Here is a 22,321-nt window from a genome sequence, read left to right on the forward strand (position 1 = left end):
ATCTGTTTATTGACGTCTCTACATAAAGGTTTTGGTCAAATGTCTTAAAGCTTCTTCACTTGCAGCAGTAAATTGAAATTACTACTGTAATCTTAAGTTTACACTGTTTGTCCTCAGTGTCGACACCAGAGCCAACGTCCAACAATGAATTAATGTAGAAAGTAGTTAAATGTTCCTGAAGATCACAGTGAATTTCCTGAGGAGGATGAAGCAGGAGGAGCTGGCTGACTGTCGGCAGAGTAGGAGGATTTATCTCAACATTTAACACCACACAAACAATCAGACACACAAAGACTTGAATCAATGAAACAGACATTTATTGACTCCTGACACTTCATCTTATTTGTGTCTTGTTGGATCCAGACGTGTTGTTTCCCATCACGTATTACCAGCAGATGCTTCAATCAAACCTCCAAGACCAGTTTTTCTGTGTGAAACCAGGCTGGTCAGAAGTCGACCAACATCTGGATGACATCTACACAGAGCTGTACATCACAGCTGGGCTGGATTCACACATCAACACACAGCATGAGGTCCAACAGGTTGAGACGACACAGCAGAAGCAAAGATCAGCAGAGGAGCCAGTGAAGCCCAGTGACCTGTTCAAACATCCCCCTGGTGAATACAGACGCATCAGAACAGTGTTGACCAATGGAATCGCTGGGATTGGAAAAACAGTCCTTGTGAACAAGTTTGTGTTGGACTGGACCCAACAAAGGTCCAATCAAGACGTGCATCTGATTTTCCCCTTCACCTTCCGTCGGCTGAATCCACTGAAGGGACAGAAGTTTAGTTTGTCAGAGCTCATTCATGAATGTATCCCAGAAACTGAGTCCATCAGCCTGGAGGCTCTGAATTACATCTTTACACATCTACAGTCATCAGGAAACAGCAACTATGACAAGAGCAGCTTCAAACTTCTGTTTGTGTTTGATGGACTGGACGAGAGTCGCCTCCAACTGGACTGTAGCACCAGTGAGAAGGAGACGGGTCAACGTGACGTCACAGAGTCCACCTCAGTGGATGAGCTGCTGACAAACCTCATCAGAGGAAAACTACTACGCTCTGCTCGCATCTGGATCACCACACGACCTGCAGCAGCCAATCAGATTCATGGAGACTTTGTTGAGGTGGTGACGGAGGTCAGAGGGTTCACTGACCCACAGAAGGAGGAGTTCTTCAGGAAGAGATTCACAGATGAGGAGCAGAGCAACACAATCATGTCCCACATCAAGACGGCACGAAGCCTCCACATCATGTGCCACATCCCAGTCTTCTGCTGGATCACTGCTACGGTTCTGGAGGATCTGCTGGAAACCAGAGAGGGAGGAGAGCTGCCCAAGACCCTGACGGAGATGTACGCAGAGTTCCTGGGGTTTCAGATGGATCGGACTAAAGACAAGTACGGACCAGAACAAAGCAGCAACTACATCAAGTCATTGGCTAAACTGGCTTTTAAGCAGCTGCTAAAGGGAAACTTGATCTTCTATGAGGAAGATCTGAAAGAGAGTGGCATCGATGTCAGTGGATCCTCAGTGTGTTCAGGAGTGTTCACAGAGATCTTTAAACAGGAGCGAGGGAGGAAAACCAAGGACAAGATGTTCAGCTTTGTTCATCTGAGCGTTCAGGAGTTTCTGGCTGCTGTTCACATCATGCTCTGTTACACCAACGGGAAGATGGAGGAACTGGAGGAGTTTCTGAAAGACTTCAATGCTGCTCTGGATGATGTCATGAGTGTAACCATGTATGAATCCCTCCACAGTCCAAGTGGCCACCTGGACCTGTTTGTTCGCTTCCTTCATGGCCTCTGTCTGGAGTCCAACCAGAGAATCTTAGGAGGTTTGCTGGGTCACACAGAGAACAGTCCAGAAACCATCCAGAGAATCATCAACAACCTGAAGGAGATGAACAGTGATAGAATCTCTCCAGACAGAAGCATCAACATCTTCCACTGTCTGATGGAGATGAACGATCACTCAGTCCATCAGCAGATCCAAGAGTTCCTGAAGTCAGAGAACAGATCACAGAAGGAACTCTCCTTGATCCAGTGCTCAGCTCTGGCCTACATGCTGCAGATGTCAGAGGAGGTTCTGGATGAGTTGGACCTGAAAAAGTACAACACATCAGAGGAGGGACGACAGAGACTGATTCCAGCTGTGAGGAACTGCAGAAAGGCTCAGTAAGTCCAACGTTAATGTGATCAATAATAATCTACAGCAACATGAAGCTGAAGCCTCAGTGTTAAAAACACTTCACACAGAATCTAAAAGTTCAAAGAGTGAAAACATCAACTACAGAGGCAGCCGGTAAAAGTGTCTACCCCCACCGTGTTTGGGTTTCAAATCTGCCGCGTCAGTGCCCGGTTTGCACTGCGGGAAGCGTGTGTTACGTCCTATTGGCCTGTAGGTGGCGATTGACTCCCACCTTTGGTCCTAAAACATCGTAGTTGCTTACGTCATATAGTGGTTAACATGCATGGCAACAAAACATTTTGTTCGGGGTTCGAGTGGAAGCGGTTTTTTAATTTTAATTATTGGAAAAACAGCGTCTCATCATCATCATGTGATCACGAGATGAACCGCTGGTCGCGTTATAGTATGAAGTTATGAACGTAAGTAAATTATGGCAAATTATGGCAGTTTAAAACCGAAAATAAGAAGCTGAACGGTGCGCCCTCCCGCGTGCAGCGTTCGATTTGTGGCAGACAAGCTACTGTAACCCTGATTTCTTTTCGTGGTGTTCTTCTTTAATGCACCACACGGCAAGACAGTACGGCACATGTACACTTTTTTCTTTACGCCGCTCTTACCCAACGCGTGTCACCTTTTTCCTGTCCCCCGTCAACAAGGGCAGGTAGGAACTAATGTTAATTACAGATAAAATCACAGTAGCTGAAATGCCACGTTTGCCAAACATAAAATAAAAAAAATAAAAAGGAATACTAACTAAGGTTACACTACTACAATTTAAAAAAGTGAATAAGGATGATCTAGAACAGAGGTCTGCCACCGGTAACACCCACGTTTCAATGAAAAAAAACAAACACCGGGAGCCGCGGAGGGCGACAATATTATATTATTTGAGAACATTCAACATTTGTTTTTTAATCCAAAGAAAACATAAAAGTCAGGGCTCAGAGATCTAACATTTTATATTTTATTGACAGAAGATCGTAGCTTCGACAAGGACAGCTAACTCGCTTTTCCCTGCTTCAAACAGCTGCTGTAACTGAGAGCAACCCGTGCGGCATCACCGGTCAATCTGGAAACGTATTCATTGGTTCGGACGTTGTTCTGCCCGCTTTCATGTAGACACAAAACTCATCAAAGCAAAAGAGCTCAGTGCAGCATTTACAAATCACATGTGAACGTTTTAATTTTTTTTTGTAAATAATAAAATCCTAGAAAACCTCTTTGTTGAGGATCAGATCAAAGCAGCTGTAAAGTTACATCAGGAATCCAACAGAGAAACTTTAGCTTTAGCTTAGTTTCACACTTTGTGATGGATGAGACCAAATGAGCTACAGCTGCTTCAGCATCAATATTTATGAAGTCAGTTTGTGTCACAGACACTTCACATTTATAGACTTTATATTTTCTGTCATCACAGACTTTCTGCTTGTGGACTCACAGAGACTCACTATGAAGTTGTGGCCTCAGCTCTGAAGTCCAACCCGTCACATCTGACACATCTGGACCTGAGCTACAACTACAACCTGCAGGACTCAGTGAAGGTTCTGTGTGCTGGACTGGAGAGTCCTCACTGTCGACTGGAGACTCTGAGGTCAGTGTTTTTCCTGGTTCATGTCTCAGCAGCAGTTTTTCAGCTCATCACTTTAAACGTCTCCACTTGAATCTAGAATGAAAAGAGACTCATGAGTCAGAAACATGCAGGAATGATTGACAGTTTGTTGTGACTCTATAAAGTCTATAAAGCTCATGAACAAACGTTTACTGTTCTGTCACATTTAAAGAAAAAGACAGAGACTCCGAGTAAATCATGTCTCCACATGTTTGAAGGATCTTTAGTGGCGTCTGATTCGTCTCCATCAACAGGCGACACTTCAACCTGTGTGTGATGCTTCCTGTCTGACAATGATGTCACTTTGTAGAGACACAAGCAGGAAACAGGAGCATGAATATGAGGCTGCAGACATGTTGCTACAGAAGGTTCTAGGTTCCATGTAGAACCAGAGGAGAGAACATCCATCTGACTGGGATCAGTTCTAAAGATGATTCACTTCATCAATAATGGTCAGTTTGGAGTTTGATCCAAACATTAGTCTGAACATTTTCCATCAGACGACACAGAATAGTTCAGATTTAGAGAGAAGACGATGAATGAAAGGAACCAGATGAAGTCTTTGATCCAACACGTCTGGTTTTCTACTGGTTCCAGCAGCAGCTTGTGAATCAGTGCTGACATCAACAGGTGTATGAATGTTGTGCTGACATGTGGATGATGTGTAGAAGCTGAGGTTATGACGACACAACAACACAAACACAAAGTCACTCATTTTAGACTAAACATCAGTGATCAGGACAAATCTGACTCATTATTAATGCTTTGATCCACATCTTTGATTCTTTATTCAGATTGTGGCACTGCAGTTTGTCAGAGAACAGCTGTGATTATCTGGTCTCAGCTCTGAAGTCCAACCCGTCACATCTGACACAACTGGACCTGAGTGACAACGACCTGCAGGATTCAGGAGTGAAGCGTCTGTGTGGTTTTCTGGAGAGTCGTCACTGTCGACTGGAGACTCTGAGGTCAGACTGTATGTTTTAGTTCTGTGTGAGCTTAATGTGAACGTTGTGCTGACACATGAGGCTGAAGTTCTACTGATCCACACTGAGGGTCTTCATGGTAAAGTCAAAGAGAATAAAAACAAAATAAATGTTTAATGAGTCAGAAATTATCAAATCTATGATCAGTAGCTGATGCTCCAACCCTTTTCTAAGGCTCCATTATGTTGGTTCTGACCCAGTTTTTCAAACCCATGATGTTCTGAAGTTCTGGATCTGTTTGTTTGACTCTTTCCATCAGTTTGACTCTTGAAAATGTTTCCTCAGTATAAAATGTTTCTGTGACGATGTCATTCCATCAACAGAACATATACTATATGTTTCTATAAACGTGTCACGTGTCCAGAACCTGAGTCGGACTCATGAGGATCTTCAGTAGAAGCTCAGATAAATGTGTCAGCACAACATGAGTGAGTCCAGATGGAGCCAGTGGTGGAGCTGCAGAGTTGAAGACGTGAAGTCACAGTGTCTGAGCTGAAGCAGCAGCGTGTTGTCATTAATGTTAATGAGTCTTTGTTACTGTTTTAACCTGCATTTTGTTGGTTCTGGTGTTTGGACTTCCAGGTTCTAAACTTTTACTTTTTAAAGCATCTTCAGCTCCAAACACACAATGAGACACTGAATGGTTTCAACTGACTGTGTTTTCTACTGTTTCATTTTCATTCTTTATTCAGATTGATTTACTGCAGTTTGTCAGAGATCAGCTGTGATTCTCTGGTCTCAGCTCTGAAGTCCAACCCGTCACATCTGACACAACTGGACCTGAGTGGAAACAACCTGAAGGATTCAGGAGTGAAGCATCTGTGTGGTTTTCTGGAGAGTCGTGACTGTCGACTGGAGACTCTGAGGTCAGTTCACTGACTGTTACTGTTCTAGGTTCTAGGTTCTGACTGTGGTTCTGCTTCAGGGAACCAGCAGGTTTCGCTCCTGAGACTTAATGGTTTGGTTTTTGTTTACTTACTGTTTAGTTTGATCACTTCGGTTCCACTTAAAGAACACTAAACATTAAAACACAAACAACAATATAAAACAATATTCTTTAAATGTTGAACCCAAATTGTTTCTAAGGGATAAAAAATGGATAAGGGATAAAAAAGTTCTTTCATAACAAACTAATGAAACAACGAGAACTGGTCTAAGTCCAAAAGTCCAGTTGTGGTTTTCACAGTGGTTCCTTTGCATCTATACATCCATCATCCCATCAACTCCTGTTTGGGTCTGCGTGGTTCTGGAGCTGATCCCAGCTGTCACTCAGCAGGAGGCAGGGTCCAGTCTGGACCGGTCACCATCCATCACAGGTCCAACACACAGAAACAGACAATCAGACCTATGGAAGCTCAGAGTCAGCAGCTAAGCAGCAGAACTTCAGGTCTTTGGACTGTGGCAGGAAGCTGCAGAACCAGAACAGAACCCACACACACAGGGAGAACATGAGAAGCCCACACAGAAAGGCTCCTGCTGAACCCAGGTCCTTCCAGCTGTGAACACCACACAGTCAGTTCACATCAGCACAAAGTCCAGTTCATCAGAACCACTGCACAGAAACTCAAGGTGGCACCAAACAGGAGCCAGTCAGTGAGTGTGTGTTTGTTCCCAGTGGAACCAGGCAGGTCCATTCTGGTTGGAAACTCATTCATCACATTCTTCTTCTGCAGTTTCACTTCATTTCAGTGAGTTGTCATCAAAGTGTTTGTTGACTGAGATGAAATCTTCATGAGTTACTCACTTGCATTTCTCACTGATTTTTGTGAAGCAGCTGCAGAAAATGTCCAGTGTTGGTTGGTTTCAATTCATCATGTTATCAGAATCAGAGAAAATCTTCACAACTAATATTTGGCTTCAGTCGGGTTTCAGTCCATCCGCTTCTCTACTGATTCCAGATGTGACTGAGGTCAACAGCAGCTTGTGATTCATTGCTCATTTTAGACTAAACATCAGTGATCAGGACAAATCTGACTCATTATTAATGCTTTGATCCACATCTTTGATTCTTTATTCAGATTGAGATTCTGCAGTTTGTCAGAGATCAGCTGTGATTCTCTGGTCTCAGCTCTGAAGTCCAACCCGTCACATCTGACACAACTGGACCTGAGTGGAAACAAGCTGCAGGATTCATCAGTGAAGGCTCTCTGTGACCTGGTGCAGAGTCCAGACTGTGGACTGCAGACTCTGAGGTCAGTAGAGGTTGGAGTCAGTCTGTGCTGCTTTCAGCAGTATTGGACTAAACTCAGTTAGTGTCACAGCAGAGATCCAGTGTTTCCTGTAAAGCTCCAGTCACTCATCAAAGTGTCGTAGCATCAACACTAACTACTGATCAGGTTCATGTGTGTCACAGCTCTGAGATCAGTCTGGCTGATAGAACCATGGTTCCATGTAGTAACCATGTGGTGCTGGTCCAGAGCAGAACCTCTGCTGAAGTCCAGTCATCACATCTGTGTCTGTGTCCTTCTGTCATTAGTTGCTCCAAAGCTTCTCATGTTTCTGTGTCAGCTGATGTTTCAAAGCAGAGAAGATGTTGGTCACCACACAGCGACTCTGTCTGTGATGGACCAACAGGAAGTCGCCTCTAAAGCCACGACTCAGCAGTTTGTTTCACTGTGAACTGGGGTAAATGTGCAGACTTGATGTTAATATTTTAGTTAACATTTCCCTTAAATTTGTTTCCTGCATTTGGCGCTGTAGTGCAAAGGATCGAACCACAGACTTTGCCTTCCGAGTCCGATGCTCTACCAGTTGAAAGGAAGCTCATCAGCTGCTCCACTTGTGCTGTAAACATGACTGAAGTCCTGCTGCTCTTTGTCCTGGATGTGACAGATGATGAAGGGAGTCTCTGTAGACACTCACTGATCTGCTCTCTGCTCTCATTCTCTCTGCAGCTGGAGATGATCCAGATGTAGAAGCAGCAGCAGTGTGTGTGTGGAGGTTCTGACTGGTCCATGTTACTGGGAGCAGAGCTTCATCCACAACTGACTGACAGAGGAACCAGAACCAGTGGAGACGACTCTCAGTGTGAACTGATCTGAGACCAGCTGCTCTGTGTCCAGTCGACCAGGATCATGTGGGAAATGAAGTGTGTGGTGCAGTAGTTAGATATCGGGGACAGTGTTGATGTACATTTATTCATATAATTTACTACCTCACTTGTATTTTTGTATAAACAGTGTTTTCACAAATTAATGCTCTAGTGTTGTAATACTGTATGAAGTAGACATTCGGGACACAGACAGATTGTTTATAAAGCATCTTTACTGTATAACCTGTGTCCTCGTGGCTGCTCTTTGACTCAAGACTAAAGGCAGAGGTTTCACATTTGATTCTTTATTGAAAGCAGAGTGTAGCAGTTCAGGAGCAGACTCACTTCCTCTTAACTCATGTAACTACAAGACGAGCGACGTTCAAACTGCGTCAGGTTGTTTCTTGTACAACTACATTTACTTAATGTGACAAGACATTAACACAACAACAACATTTACACGGCATCGTCATGGACAGATAACATGCTTCTTCCTGCTTCAAACTGCTGCCATCACTAAGAGCAACCAGTGCAGCGTTCAGAAGTTGGTCGCCAGTTAACGTGGTCACGAGTTAATACGGAACACCGGTCCGTGAAAATATTGTGACATTAAACTGGTCCGAGGCACAAAAAAGGTTGGAGACCATTGATTTAGGGTTTTTACAGTATTGTTGCATATGTTTTTTTTGTGACATCATCATTTTAGACAGTTGTTTTCCACAGCATGTGATCGAGGTCTATGATGTTTAAATTGACTGAATGATAGTGGTTATGTGTTAAAGTTAGTTAAAACAGTGAAATAAAACTGGTAAGGGTCAGACTGTTTCATGATTCAGAATTGATGTTGTCTAGGTTTAACATTATAGGAAGTACAGAATAACCTGGAAGTTACATTTCATTAGTAAAAGACAAGCAAAAAGACCACTGTACCTCTGAACCAATATCTGACCTATAAACATATTAAATATTACCACAAACATCAATCAAATGAAATCAAAAATATTTTATTGTGAAGCCAGAACATGATTTATTTGAAATGGTCAATTCTGTCAGGTTCTGGTTCTGTTTTCAGTTTTATTTTGAAAGTACTTTGTTCATCATCATCGTTTTGGGTTCCAGTTTCCATTTCCTGTTTTATTTTGGTAGTCTCCCGGTTTCTGTTTCTGTTCTAGCTTCACTTCCGGTTTACGTCATGTCACAGCTGTTCCTGCTTCACCCGGTCATTATCCACACCTGCACTTCATCAGTAATCAATTCACCTTGCATTTAAGCACCACTTCTCACCCCAGTACCTCGCCGGATCGTTGATTCTATGACCTCACGTTCCAGCAATTCTCTAGTTCAGCTTATCCTGTTGTCGACCCAGTTCCGTATCTCTGACCATCGCTTCTCGCCTGATCCTGACCAGTTTTGTAAGTCTCTACTCTGTTGCTGAACTCTGCCTGTTTTTGGACCTGTCTAAGCCTGCTGATTCTAGTTCTGAGATCTGAGCCCTTTGGTATTGACCCACGCCTGTTACCTACGCTTATCCCTTGTGTGCTGCGAAACTGTGCCTACCTGTGTATGACTTGGACTGTCTGTGACCTGGATTCTTGCATTAAATATCTCTTTTAATCATACCTCCCGTCTGCTGCGTCTGCGCTGTGCATTTGGGTCTCTTCTCTGCCATTCCGTGACAAATTCCTGATGTAAAGCGTGTTTGTGCAGCCTCCCCCTGAACAAGCATTAGGCCACCGTGGAGAGGACAAACTCCAGAGAAAGAGCCAGGCTCAGGGTGGGTGCTCATCTGCTGACTGGAGGCCGACTGCTGCGTCTCTGGAGGAACATGAGTCACAGGGTCAGCGTCAGTCAAACCACTGATGCTACGATTGGTGGACGACCTCTTTGTACCGAGGAACACGAGTCACAGCGTTGTTGTGAACGCTGACTGCTCTGAGCATCAATAATTGAAAACAATTGTGACTGTGCCTGACTTAAGTTGTTGTGATGTTTGTAGTTGAGTTCTTGCTGTCATCAGTGATCCAGCCTCCAGTCAGTTAACGTCACAGTCAGACTCAGGGACTGTTCTGTCTCCTCAGGAACTCAAGTAAATTCACTTCTTCCTCAACACAGTTGAGCAGCAGCAAAGGATCAGGAGCCAGTTAAAACTGTTATGTTATGTAAATGTTCTTTTTTGCAAATGGCTGCAAAAGTCCTAGAACTGATTAATCTGCACAGGTCTGCAAGAAGCCGAGTGCAGTGCAGCTGCTGCCCCCTCATGGACAAACAAAGGAACAGGACCCTTTATTCCTGACAAACATAAATTCATGGAAAACACAACATTTCTTGTGTGACACCTGATTTAATCTGTTTTCATTGACATGATTACAAAATATATGAAACTGAGAAGTCTTGGGAAGCAAAATATGTAATTAGATCTGGTTGTATGTTTAAATTAGAAATTATTTAGGAATCCTTATTAGTTCCAAAGTGGAAAAACTGAATTCTGCATTTGACCCATCGTCCACGGGGAGCAGTCACATGACCAAGACCTAGACAGGAACTGAACACTGTGCGTGTCACCAGGCAGCATCTTGTTCCAAATCTTCTATAGGATGATGTGATTCTGGTTTAGAAGTAACCAGTTTCCATGTGACGTCATCAAAGTCACACCATGAGTCACACTCACATGAGGATCAGTAACGTTTGGGTCATTGGGGCTGTTCTTTGCAGCAACATAGAAACTGGATCCGAACTGAACGTAAATGGCTCAAACCTGAATCCATACAGTAATTGACATGGTTTCATTAAGTCCTAGTAGCAGGACTAAAAACAAGGTCATCCTCCACCACAGAACAGATGACATCCCAGTAACACTATTGATGTTTAAAATAAGGTAGGTCACTGGTGATTTTGAAAAATTTAAAATCCACCCACACTCTGGCCCTGACCAGGGCTCAGAACACAGGGACCACCACATGGTCCTTCACCTGTCTGGTCTTGTAAATGGCCAGCTTGGCCTGAACAGACAAGAAGTTTAACAATTGCCACGTCTCTGCATTTGTTCTGCTGTAACCAGCACCAAAGATGAAACTATTAACACTCCACAGTTCTTTAAATGCATTAAAAACATGAGATAATAAATTAAAAAGCTCAGCCAGTCGTGTACAGTCCATAAAACAGTGGAAGACAGTCTCTGTTTCACCACAGTGCACACAGGACCACCTGGGTTGATCTTCCCAGTGAAGGAGTTCACGGTGATGGCTCCATGTAGAATCCTCCACTGCAGGTCCTCAGTCCTTTTGTTCAGTGGTGGTCAGTGGTGGCTTGTAGAGGACTCTCCACACTGTCTGGAGAGGCAGACGCCAGTTCTTGCTATCCTAAAGGTCACCCTTCTTGGGCAGCAAACTGCAGCTGAGAGGCAGGAAGTTCCCTGTCAGACTCTCATGAACCACAGAGAGAAAGTCTGCTCCAAACTCACACCAGAACGTCTTATAAAATTCCACAGTGAGGCCATCCAGCCCTGGAGCTCTCCCTCCCGTAATGCCCTGCAGGGCTGTAGACAGCTCCTGCAGAGAAATGTCCATGTCCAGGGCATCGTTGGTCTCTCCAGACACCTGAGGAAGATCCCCACAGAAGAAGTCTATGCCCTCCTCATCCTCAGTGTACTCACTCTGAAAAAGGTCCCTGTAGAACTCCACCGCCCTCCTCCTGATGTCACCAGGCTCCTCCAGGATGACCTCTGCAGTGGATCACAGGCTGTGGATTGACCTATTTTGACCATTACGTTTCTCCAGGCTGAAAAAAAAATCTGGAAGAGGCATCAATATCAGTCATGCTCTGAAACCTAGATCGGACCAGCGCCCCCTGTGTTCTGGTGCCCGATATGTTGTCAAGAGTTGCCTTTTGGGATTTGAGGACTTCAATGTGCCTCCTGTTTCCTGTGGACTCCACCAAGGTTTGTAATTCCACAATATCATTCTTTAGATCCTTCATTGACCTGGTAATGGCCCTTGTGACATTGAGAGTGTACTGTAAACAAAACTGTTTTATCTCAACTTTTCCACAATCCCACCACTGTCTCAGATTTGAAAATCAGATTTTCTGGTTCTAAAATTTTCCCAAAAGAACTTAAAACCATCCTTGAAACACTGATCCAGCAGCAGAGTTGTTAAAATGCCAGTTTGCACTTGCTTTACATGTATGTTGTTAATAAAAACGTGAATTAAAACCATGGCATGATCACTAAAACCAACAGGTCTGATGAAGCAGGACCTAAAAACGTTCAGATGAAGCTTAAAAGCATAAAAACGGTCAAGTCTCGCTAAAGAGACCATGTTGTCTTTAACGTGAGACCATGTGTACTGTCTGTCCTGCCCATGAAGACTCCTCCATACGTCCACCAGCTCATGAGTCTTTAGGACTCGGCTTAAAAGCTGCTTTGATGGAGAATGTGGCTCCATGTAGTTTCTATCCAGATTATTGTTTTCAGTGCAGTTAAAATCACCGCCTCAGAATTAAAATCCATTAAATCAGCATTTACTTTATCCAGCAGCAGGAGTCTCTCTGCACCTATAGTAGGATAAATATTCACTGAAACCAAAGTGCTGTTAGAAAACATGTCCCGCACCACCAACAGTCTGCCAGGGACGATTTCAGACACAGTGAGGGACACTGGAGGACAGGACCCAGAGATCAAGATGCCACCACCAGCACTGGTGCTGCTGCCGTGACTCAGCACCACCTGCCCAGGCCACTCCCTGGTCCAGTCCACCTCAGTGCTGCTGTCACTGTGTGTCTCCTGAACAAACATTGCATCAATGTGGTTCAACTTCATCAGTTCGTACAAACTCATTCTCTTTTTTAATTCTCTGGCTCCATTCAGGTTTAAAGTGCCAACTTTAACGTGGACCATGATGAGAGATGGTAAAAAAAAACAGTGCAGAGCAGAAGCACAACTCTAAGGTCAAAAACAGAGTGTTTAAAAGACACCATCATCATCATCATCTTCATGAAGAAGCTCCTGTTTCAGTTTAAAGGCAGTCTTTTTCAGCCTGTAACACTCCTGGTCAGTGGATCCTCCTCTGCCGGTGCTCCTCATCTGTGAACACACCGACCTAGAACAGCTCCTTATCACAAAAACAGTCCTCAAATTTCACACGCTTCATGTTCTTTGTTCTCAGTAAAAACTTAACACGTTCCACAGGGAACTCTTTTGATTTGTGAGGCCGTGGCTGAGAGGAGTTACAGTCTGAGACGTCAGTGTCGCTACCAGGAGTAGAACCCTCGTCCTCACTGAGGTCTGACTCCACCATATTTGTTCTCCTCAGCCTCACTCTGACCTTCTTCACCGACGCTTGTTGTTCTTTAGAGCCGCTCACAGTCGATTTACACTTTCTTTTTCCAGTTGTGGCCTTTTTACAGCTCTCAGTTTCACTAACCACTGACTCGGTGTCAACAAGCGTCTCAGTGACATCACAGCTTGTCGTCTGCTCAACCGTCACATCCTCCATCACCACAACCTGTTCTTCAGGGGCTGTTGCTTCATCGGCCCCTGTGCCTGTTCACGCAGCCCTGCACCGTGTCCATCACCTCGCTGTGGTTCTGATCCACCCTCCGCTGCTTCTCAGCACCATCACTCTGCTCCTGTTCACCAGCATCCACACCATCCTCCGCCTGCTGCCCAGCACCACCTCCACCCTGCTCCTGTCCACCTGCTTCTGCTTCACCTTCAGCCCGTTTTGCTGCCTCCTCCTCCTCACTGTGTTCCCTTTGTTCATGCGTCTTCTCAGGACACGCCCTGATGAGGCGTCCTTCTCTCCCACAACCAAAGCACCTCATGGTCTCAGATGTTACAAAAGGATGTAATCAAACTCATCAACTTTTATCTTGAGGACCAGGTTCAGGTCCTCATCCTTTTTAACGTCTGCCTCCTGTGTGAGACCACATGTCGCAGCTCTGCTTGTTTACATCCCGATGGCAGCTTCCTGAAAGGTGAGACAATGCTGCCGTGTCTGGACAGTTCTCGACTCAGCAGTTCGTCACTGATAAGTGGTGGAATGTTCGACACAGTCACTTTCTTCGCGGGCTGCGTCAGAGGAGACACGGGGACAAATGAGTCGCTAATGACGACGCCGCTTTGAACCACGGAGGTCACGTTTTCAACGCTGTCAGGAAGATCACCACCGAGCCGCTCATCCTGGCGGCGACTTGATGCTTTGTGCACCGATGACAGCGGCCGCAGCGACCGCACATTCATTGACGGAAAGGCGAGAGGCAGCGGCGGTAAACAGGTCGGTAAACAGCATAAAAAACAACAAACTAAACCCCTACCCGATCTATTCACACACCCCACTGATGAACAAAACCACAAAAAACACCACCGTGGAAAAATATTAACAAAGTACAAACAAAAACTTTAGAAAACGTCAGTGAGTCTGACAGTCGCCCAGCTCCCACTCACACACAGCCTCAGAGAGAGAGAGATTTGACACAAGAACCAGTTTTAAACAAACTAGTGACACAAGATAGTTTAAAAATTACACCAACAGCGCAGGGTTAAAATGAAAAAAAAATATGATCATTTTCAAAAAACAAGAAAATAAGAAGAAAACACACAATAGCAGCATGTTGACAAACTGAGCTGTCTACAGCACCTTTGCCTTTTCTTTTCTTTTCTTTTCTTTTCTTTTCTTTTCTTTTCTTTTCTTTTCTTTTCATACAGAGTTCTTTTTCACCTTCCTCCATCCCTGTGCCTGTTCAGCTGCAGCACTGTTTACATCTAAATCATCACACATCTGTATCTCACGTTGACATGTGAACAACTTCCCTTGTTTAACGTCTCCACGTGGGCCTCTTCAGCCTGCTGGTTGTCTGCACCAACCAGTGTCATGTCCACTTTCTACTGGAGTTTCTCCACCACCAGCCTCACTGCCTCCTTTCCGTCAGCCTGTCCTCCATGTTGATCCTCTCTGCCATGGTTGTCTGCACGGCCTCCTGCAGCAGAGTGGGAGTTGTCCCCAACTTTGTCTGGGCAGGCTCTGATGAGATGTCCCTCTTTACCACAATGAACAGTACATAATGATAATCATCCACTCTGAGCCTTAAACCTACAGTAAGTTCAATTCTTCCTTCTTGTTGTTAGGAACCATAAACACTTGACATCAGTAAGAAATCACATGGCGCAGTTCAGGTTGTTTGCAGCCCGTTGTCAACTTTTTGAAGGGGGAAACTATTTTTCCATGCCTGGATAGTTCTTGTTTCAACAGGCCATCGCTAATAAAAGGTGGTACTTTGGACTGAATTGTATGTTTTACTCTAGTCCTGTAGGTACAGGTACAAGTAGGAGTTTGTCTCTGTTGCATTTTCATATCAGATTGTTTGTCCCTATGTCACCCACTGTGTTTATGTTCACATGTTATACTTAAGGTGGTATAGTTGCGGTAGCAACGTACCCTCGTTGGTGGAACCAGGGGTGGAGTTTCCTTTTTAATGACGGGTGTTCATAGTTGTTAATTTAAGTAGGGCTTCTTCATTTCTTCACCTGTGCTCGAGCTAATCGCTGGAGTGTCACTCACAGACCTAATGCCACACGAAGTAATGTCATCGTATGAAATTTGCAGTTCTTGTCATGGCTGTACAGTAAGTTTGGTCGTCTGTAATGGTTGCAATGCTGCCATGCCTAGTGAGGAATTAAGGGCCAGCGGCCTCATGTACGAAGGGTACTTACACACAAAACCTGGCACAAGTAAGAATCTACGCTCAACATTCGTTTGTTCGTACGCTCAAAGTAGAAATTAGCGTAACTCTATGGTAGCTCCCTGGTTTGCGTAAGTACTTTTCTACAGCTATTGGTCTGTTGGCAACACTAACAGATGAAACTGGAAAATGTTTGTGAACGTCATGTGAAAACAATCATTATTTACAGTTCACCGGAGAAAAACGATAAATAAGTAATATACAGCCATGCGTCTGCAATTAGATGAGGATATGAAAATATGCACAAAATGGCGCAAATATATATTCCACAGCTCTGTTAGATGATCTGTTAGAGGATTTAATAGAGGATCTATTAGAATGTAGTAGAGGTGCCTGTTCTTAGAGTGCGACCCCTGTGGTAGGGGTGGGCCATCCTGCAAACTGTGGAGTCGATCCGATACCAAGTAAATACTGGACCAGTATTGCAGATATCGATTGAGATACTGATACCGATACTTTTTGACAATTAATGCATTATCAAATATAAATACATATTAATGACTTTCAGGTTTAAATTGTATTTATTTAATAAAGCCCAGACAAAGTTCAACAGTAACTATATCATATAAATTGGTGGTGTTGACACTGTAGTTAACACCCTTTTTGCACATTGTACAGGTTACCATTGTTTTATTTTTGACTTGAAAATATGACCACGTGCTGCTACTCTTTTTTGCTGCCGTCTCTGTCCTCCGCCTGCTTTTTTTCCTCGCCCGAGTCGCTAAGTTGCGTATGGGGAGTGTTGATGTGTGTCTGCTTCGCTCTGGCAAACAGTACAGACGCATGCATGCCATTCTCACACATACACTTATAGAAGCAGACAGACCAGATAGTTAGGTCGTCTCTTTGAAATAACAGCAGCAGTGCGGAGGAGTAAAAAATCTACCAAAGTATCGATATTTTTGCCGGGGTATCGGTCTACTATATCAATACTAGCGTTGGTATCAATATTATTGATACTAGGATCGATCTGACCATGTGGCCAGTGCACATCCAGCTGTTGACCACAGGGTTCCAGCCATGGGGCATTCAGAGGGAGCTGCAGACCGGTCGGGTAGTAGACCCTGAGCCGAGCTGAGACAGCTGTGTGGGACGCAGTGATCTGTACAGTATGTCAGCAAGGCATCAAGTCCCCATATAATGTGTTTGATCAGGGCAACATTAAAGAGCAATTTGTAGCGAGAGGCGGTTTGTCTAATGTGATCGGACTCATCAACTGGACACATTTTAATTCATCAATGTACAAATAATCTGTGATGCACAAATGCAGTTACAGTTAGCAACATGGTCAGTAAATAATTTAACGGCCTTAATATTAATTCTTGTTGCACATAAAACCTGTGCGCCCCCAAATATCATCCTGACTTCAGCGTCAATACTGGTCGGTGGTTTAATGTAAAACTTATTAGTTGCTGAACACTGTGTAAGGAGGTTTGCTTCTCCTTCACCTTCACCTGTTTATGTTTATCTGATATAGAAGGTGGACTTCACGTCCACCTTTGTGTCAGACCACTTATGTTTTTATTTCCGCTCTTGTGCAGGACCTGCAGCATTAACATCTGCACACGCGGTTCCACTTGGCGTACTGCACAGAGGCAAACTGTATTTAAATTAACATATTTATATGGAGATGTGTCACAGGAGGAGTCTGCTACTCATTCATCAGGAGGTGATGTTAACTCTTGCATTAAAACATTGTTTTCTGCTGAGACACTCTGCACTAACCATACCCCAAGTTTCGCTCAGTGCAATATTTGTGCAATACAGTATGTACACTCTGATCACTGTTTAGTGTTATTAATTGTGTTATGATTTCAGGAACCTCAACACTTCATTATTTTTGATTGGTAACATCCAAATTGGGGCATTCCTAATCTCTTATTGTCAGGGATTAGGCAGAGATCGGACCCACATGCACAGCACCGAGACGTCAGACAGGGGGGTAACATTTAAGGCTTTAATGCAGTACTCCTTATAACAGACGGTCCAGGTCATACACACTGTATCTCGGGTTGCAGTACAAAGGAAGCAGGCAGAAACAGGTCCAGGGACAGGCAAGGGTTTGGCAACAGGATTGACGGGGTTTACAGTACCGGTAAGGAGTAGACAGGAATCGGGAGTCAGCAACACGAAGCGGGGTCGATACACAAACAGGCAGGGCGGTGAAACGCTGGAAGGTGCTGACTGGCATACGACGATCTGGCAGGGAACTATGGCTAGAGGTGGCTGACTGATTTGATTACTGATGAAACACAGGTGATGTAAACAAGAAATAGTATATTTTTAATATATAATAATAATTCCATAGTGGGACGATGAACCAATTCCAACTCCCTGGTGACTGGACAGGTGGCACTTTCCACAGGATGGTACCAAAGGATGCTAAAGCTTCCTACTGCTTTGAACAGGCAAGACCTCTCTTGATTTCACTGACAAAGTTGTTGTTTCCTCAAAGCACTGAAAGGGAGCCTTCCAAATTCACTAGTAATTTTTAGGTACAGTTTCTAGAGATTAATAACATTCTCTCGCCAAAATTCATCACACTCTTGTTAAGGTTCATTCATCTGTTCATATAAAGTGTTCATTTCACCACACACACACATTCATTCATGCCATTTTATCTGTTTATTCATTGCTGGTTGTTTCACGTTTACTGCTCATTCTTTTATTACTTGTTTTTCAGCTGCATATATTCATATCCATTTGTTCATATGTCTTGTAGTATTAGTATAATAAAACGTTAAAAAGATCTGGTTTTGTGTTCATCGTTCTTCAGACAAGGACACTTGTCACTGACACTGCAACCAGAACTCATGACATTAGAGACTGATTTGTTTTTTTCAAGTAAAAATTGTGATTATTATTAATCATAATTATTCACTCATCAAATTGATATCTGGTGTTTAAATACAGTAGATTAATTAAAGCTTTGGTTCTAGCTGTAAAGAACCTGTTGCCCCAATTTTGAGCAATATAAATGCTTCTGCATTGATACTGTATTATTGATATTAAATTTTTTAATTTGAATCTGCTACAATAGTGTTCGGGAATCTCGCCCGCTACTTTGGAAGGAAGAGAGGACTGACACACACACCAGTGTTCTGTCTATGTGAAGCCTTACAGAAATTAGGTAAGACATGCAAATCATCAAGGCTCACACAGACAACTTACAAATGAAGGTATATGAACACTGTATGTGTTACTGATGCTCTTTCTGTTATCAGTATACTTTTTCTCCATTATACAGTAGCATTCTCAATGTGTCAAACACACTGAATTATCTGTTTACTTCTCTGTCATCAATATTTGTGCTTTTGTCCATTGGTGACAAAACCACTGAATAAGACAGAGACTGGCTGGAGTGGGTTTAAGATAATCATCCAGACCTTCTTCATTGATCCCAATGAGAGATCAGTAAGAACCTCTAGTAAACTGTCATATCTAAGAATGTGTTTCAGCACCACCTTGAATACTACAAACATCTACTGTGTTTATCCATCCATCCATTTTCCACACCTCTGAGCCCCTGTATGTGGGGTCGCGGTGGTGCTGGCTATGGGCGAGAGGCGGGGTACACGCTGGACAGGTCGCCAGGGCAACACACAGACAGGCAACCATTCACACACGCAATCACACGAGCAATGGAGAGAAGCCAATAAACCAAATGCACGTCTTTGGACTGTGGGAGGAACCCGGAGAACCCGGAGAGACACAGAAAGGCAGAGAGGCCCAAAACCTTCTCGTTGTGAGGCGACGGTGCTACCCACCGCACCACCGTGCCGCCCTACTGTTTATATTATGTATTATTGTACTGTTATTTATTCAAATAAATAATTTGTGTCTCTCTTAGGTGACTCTGTCCCATCTGTTAAAGCTGGTCTAGTCAGACTCTAGTGCCATGGCCAAGAAAACAGTTGTGATGACCAATATAGTTTATTTTCAGATCTAGGTGGTCCAAAATATCCTGGTTGGTTATCTTAAAACAGTCCTGCAGTTGGTGGGAGGCACCTTCAGGTCAGGTTGTAACAGTGATTGTTTTGGAACTGGAACTGCTACGTCAGACATTAGGACTTATTTCCTCTAAACTCACCTGGTTTCCTGTAAACAGAGAGGGGGTGGAGTCTCTGTGATCATGTAATCCAGGTACAGAGTTCAGAGTCCATTTAGAGAGAACAGCGCAGAAGGAGGAAAAGTTAATTAAACACTAAGAGAAGTTAAGGAGGTGAGTGTTTAACAACATTACTGTTACTCAGTTGATGGTGTTTGGGTCTGGCTCCTGGTTGTTATTTGTCCTGGTTCTGAGCTCACAGTAGGTGGTACTGACCGCTCAGACTGACTGAGGTCCAGAAACATGGTGCTTCTCTGCTTCTGCTAAATTTCTCCTTCCCTCTTGGTGTTTCGAGTTTTCCAGTGACCACGTTAACTGGTGACCAACTGATTGCTCATCGTTTTGGTGCCAGATGTTTGTTCTACATAAGTTTGATGATGAATCAAGCAGCTGTAGTCGCAGACAAACTGCTGTTGCAGCTGAAAACCGGTTTAACAGGTTTTATGTAATAGTTCCTGTTTATGTGCTGCGTCAGAGATTAAACACAAGCTGTCATTATTTATGTGATAATGTAAGAAACACAAGCAACATTATTTCTGCACGTTTTCTCCTTCCCTCTTGGTGTTTTTCAGTGACCACGTTAACTGTGACAAGTTCAGCTGTTGGAAGCAGCACGTTGACTTCTCCGTCACTACAGGATCTAAAAACACTGACGGTGTTTGGAGTTAAAGCAAAATCAGTCTGGCGCTGTTTAAACGTTGCTCCTGTTGTTATAGAAGCAGCTGAAATCAAACCAGGACTCTGCTCTGCTCATCAATGTTACTGAGTGTCTTGACGAAGCCAGTGCTCGTTTATTACTGAGGAGCACATGCGCTGGGCCTGTAGCCTGTTCACAATTTACGCCACGCAACAGCACTTCCCGCTGTCCACACAGCGCTCAGTGATCAGTCCAAAGAGCCCTCTATTTTCATAGCTAACAGTAGAAATAATAATAATTTATAGGGCTGTCTGATTTACATGTGTGTTAAACATCAAACTGTTTTCAGATACTACATGAACAGATACTAAGTTTTGTTAAGCAGATCAGTTTCACTTCATTCTTGTCTGTGACGTGTGGACAGACCAGATGAGCTGCTGGACACTGAGGTTCTGAAACAGCGAGTGAGCAAACCGGGCTCTGCTGGGTTTAAACCTTCTCTACTGTATGTGCTGGTGACCAGTTCACCTTCATTACAGTCTTCATGTTAGAAAAAGCTCTTAGAAGCAGTTCATTCAGTCAGTTCTGTAAAACACTTGAACACAGTTCACGCTACATTTAAAAATGAAATCATTCTAGAACCATGTTGGACAGAGTGTTGCTGCTGAGCTCTGATGCTCTGCACGCATTTGTGGGAGATAATGACTGATCCACAGACAGAATCCATCCAGTTCTATTTAAACAAAGGCAGAGAAAAGTCCCAGAGCGCCAGCAGACGAGCTTCCAAGTCAGAGAGTTCCCTTAAATCCATGTTCACACTGGATTAACTCATGTCCACAATACTTCCAGTCAGATCATATGAAGCTGTGTTGACTTGTCTCCTTTGGCAGAAAAAACAGCTGAAAGGTCTTTGTTACAGATGTTCCTCTGAATCTTGTAGGATGCTTTGCTTTCACTCTTTTGTCCAGTTCATCCCAAACCACCTCGATGAGCTTTAAATCTGGACAATGTTCTAGTCATTCTACGTTTTCAAAAAGAAGTTCTGGTTCTTCTTTGCTCAGGTTTTATTTTGACGTCTTTCTGCCATAAAACCATAACCCGGAAGAACCAAAATGTAACGACTGGAATTTTGGTAGTTTAATCCAAAAGGTTCCAGCGGTCTTAGGCCCCGCCCCCAAAGGCTTTGATTGGAAGAAGCGTATCTCAGGCTAGTACCGATCAGCAGCCCACTCCTTCAGTGACCCATCGTTTGTCTCTATTTGTATTCAGAGCCAGTGAGCAACGGACTTTACAAATATTTTTAATGAAAACAAACTGCATTAACACGTCGGCATCAACAAAGTCTTGTGTTAACGGATGATTAGCGTGCCCAGCATTAAACTTTTAAGTTTAAATTTTAGTCTCTTCACCGTTTCATGTACTCAGCTGGTGCAGCTTCCTCTGCCTCCCACTGTCCGACTGCATCCAGCTGACACTGATATGAACCACAGAAGAAAAGACAATCAGTGGAGGAACAGCTGATGATGATGATGATGATGATGATGATGATGATGATGATGATGATGATGATGATGATGAAGCAGGATTTGTTGGATCAGTGTGTCTTCTAGTTCACACTAGCTTCCCGGGCATTGCACTGTGGTTGCCCACTGCCCCTCAGGGGATTGGACTTTTTCATCCCCTGGGTTAAAATCCAAAGAATAATGTGGGCTCAATTAAGTTGAAATATTATTGAGTTGATGTGCAGATAATTGATTTGTGCTTCTTCTCCACATGAAGGTAGGAACACAACAATGTCGAACACAAGTGCGATCTCTGCACCATTCAATGAACTCTTCATAGGAGTATAACAGCTGCTTCTTCTGCCTCCCACTGTCTGACTGCATCCAGCTGACACTGATATGAACCACAGAAGAAGAGACAATCCGTGGAGGAGCAGCTGATGATGATGAAGGATTTGAGTTGATGTGCAGATAAATGATTTGTGTTTCTTCTCCACATGAAGGTAGAAAGTGTGAATC

At 43.7% G+C, this 22,321-nt stretch overlaps 2 protein-coding genes across 11 annotated transcripts in view; both read left to right on the forward strand.

Moving 5' to 3' along the window:
• The window catches only part of LOC121202064 (NACHT, LRR and PYD domains-containing protein 12-like), a 290,159-nt gene that overhangs the window by 240,949 nt on the left and 26,889 nt on the right, over nucleotides 1-22,321 (forward strand). The window lies entirely within an intron of this gene.
• On the forward strand, nucleotides 334-8,636 carry LOC129603747 (NACHT, LRR and PYD domains-containing protein 12-like). 3 transcript variants are annotated; one of them, XM_055506704.1, is made up of 6 exons: nucleotides 334-2,179; nucleotides 3,610-3,783; nucleotides 4,596-4,769; nucleotides 5,480-5,653; nucleotides 6,806-6,979; nucleotides 7,682-8,636. In XM_055506704.1, exons 1-6 carry the CDS (start codon nucleotides 396-398, stop codon nucleotides 7,689-7,691), a joined length of 2,490 nt encoding a protein of 829 aa, XP_055362679.1. In that variant the 5' UTR covers nucleotides 334-395; the 3' UTR covers nucleotides 7,692-8,636. The 3 variants fall into 3 exon arrangements, with proteins under 3 accessions (XP_055362679.1, XP_055362680.1, XP_055362681.1); XM_055506705.1 differs by lacking the exon at nucleotides 5,480-5,653 and having other exon boundaries at nucleotides 335-2,179; XM_055506706.1 differs by lacking the exons at nucleotides 4,596-4,769; nucleotides 5,480-5,653 and having other exon boundaries at nucleotides 335-2,179.

This window comes from Betta splendens, unplaced genomic scaffold (assembly GCF_900634795.4).
Source record: "Betta splendens unplaced genomic scaffold, fBetSpl5.4 scaffold_29, whole genome shotgun sequence".
Taxonomy (NCBI): Eukaryota; Metazoa; Chordata; class Actinopteri; order Anabantiformes; family Osphronemidae; genus Betta; species Betta splendens.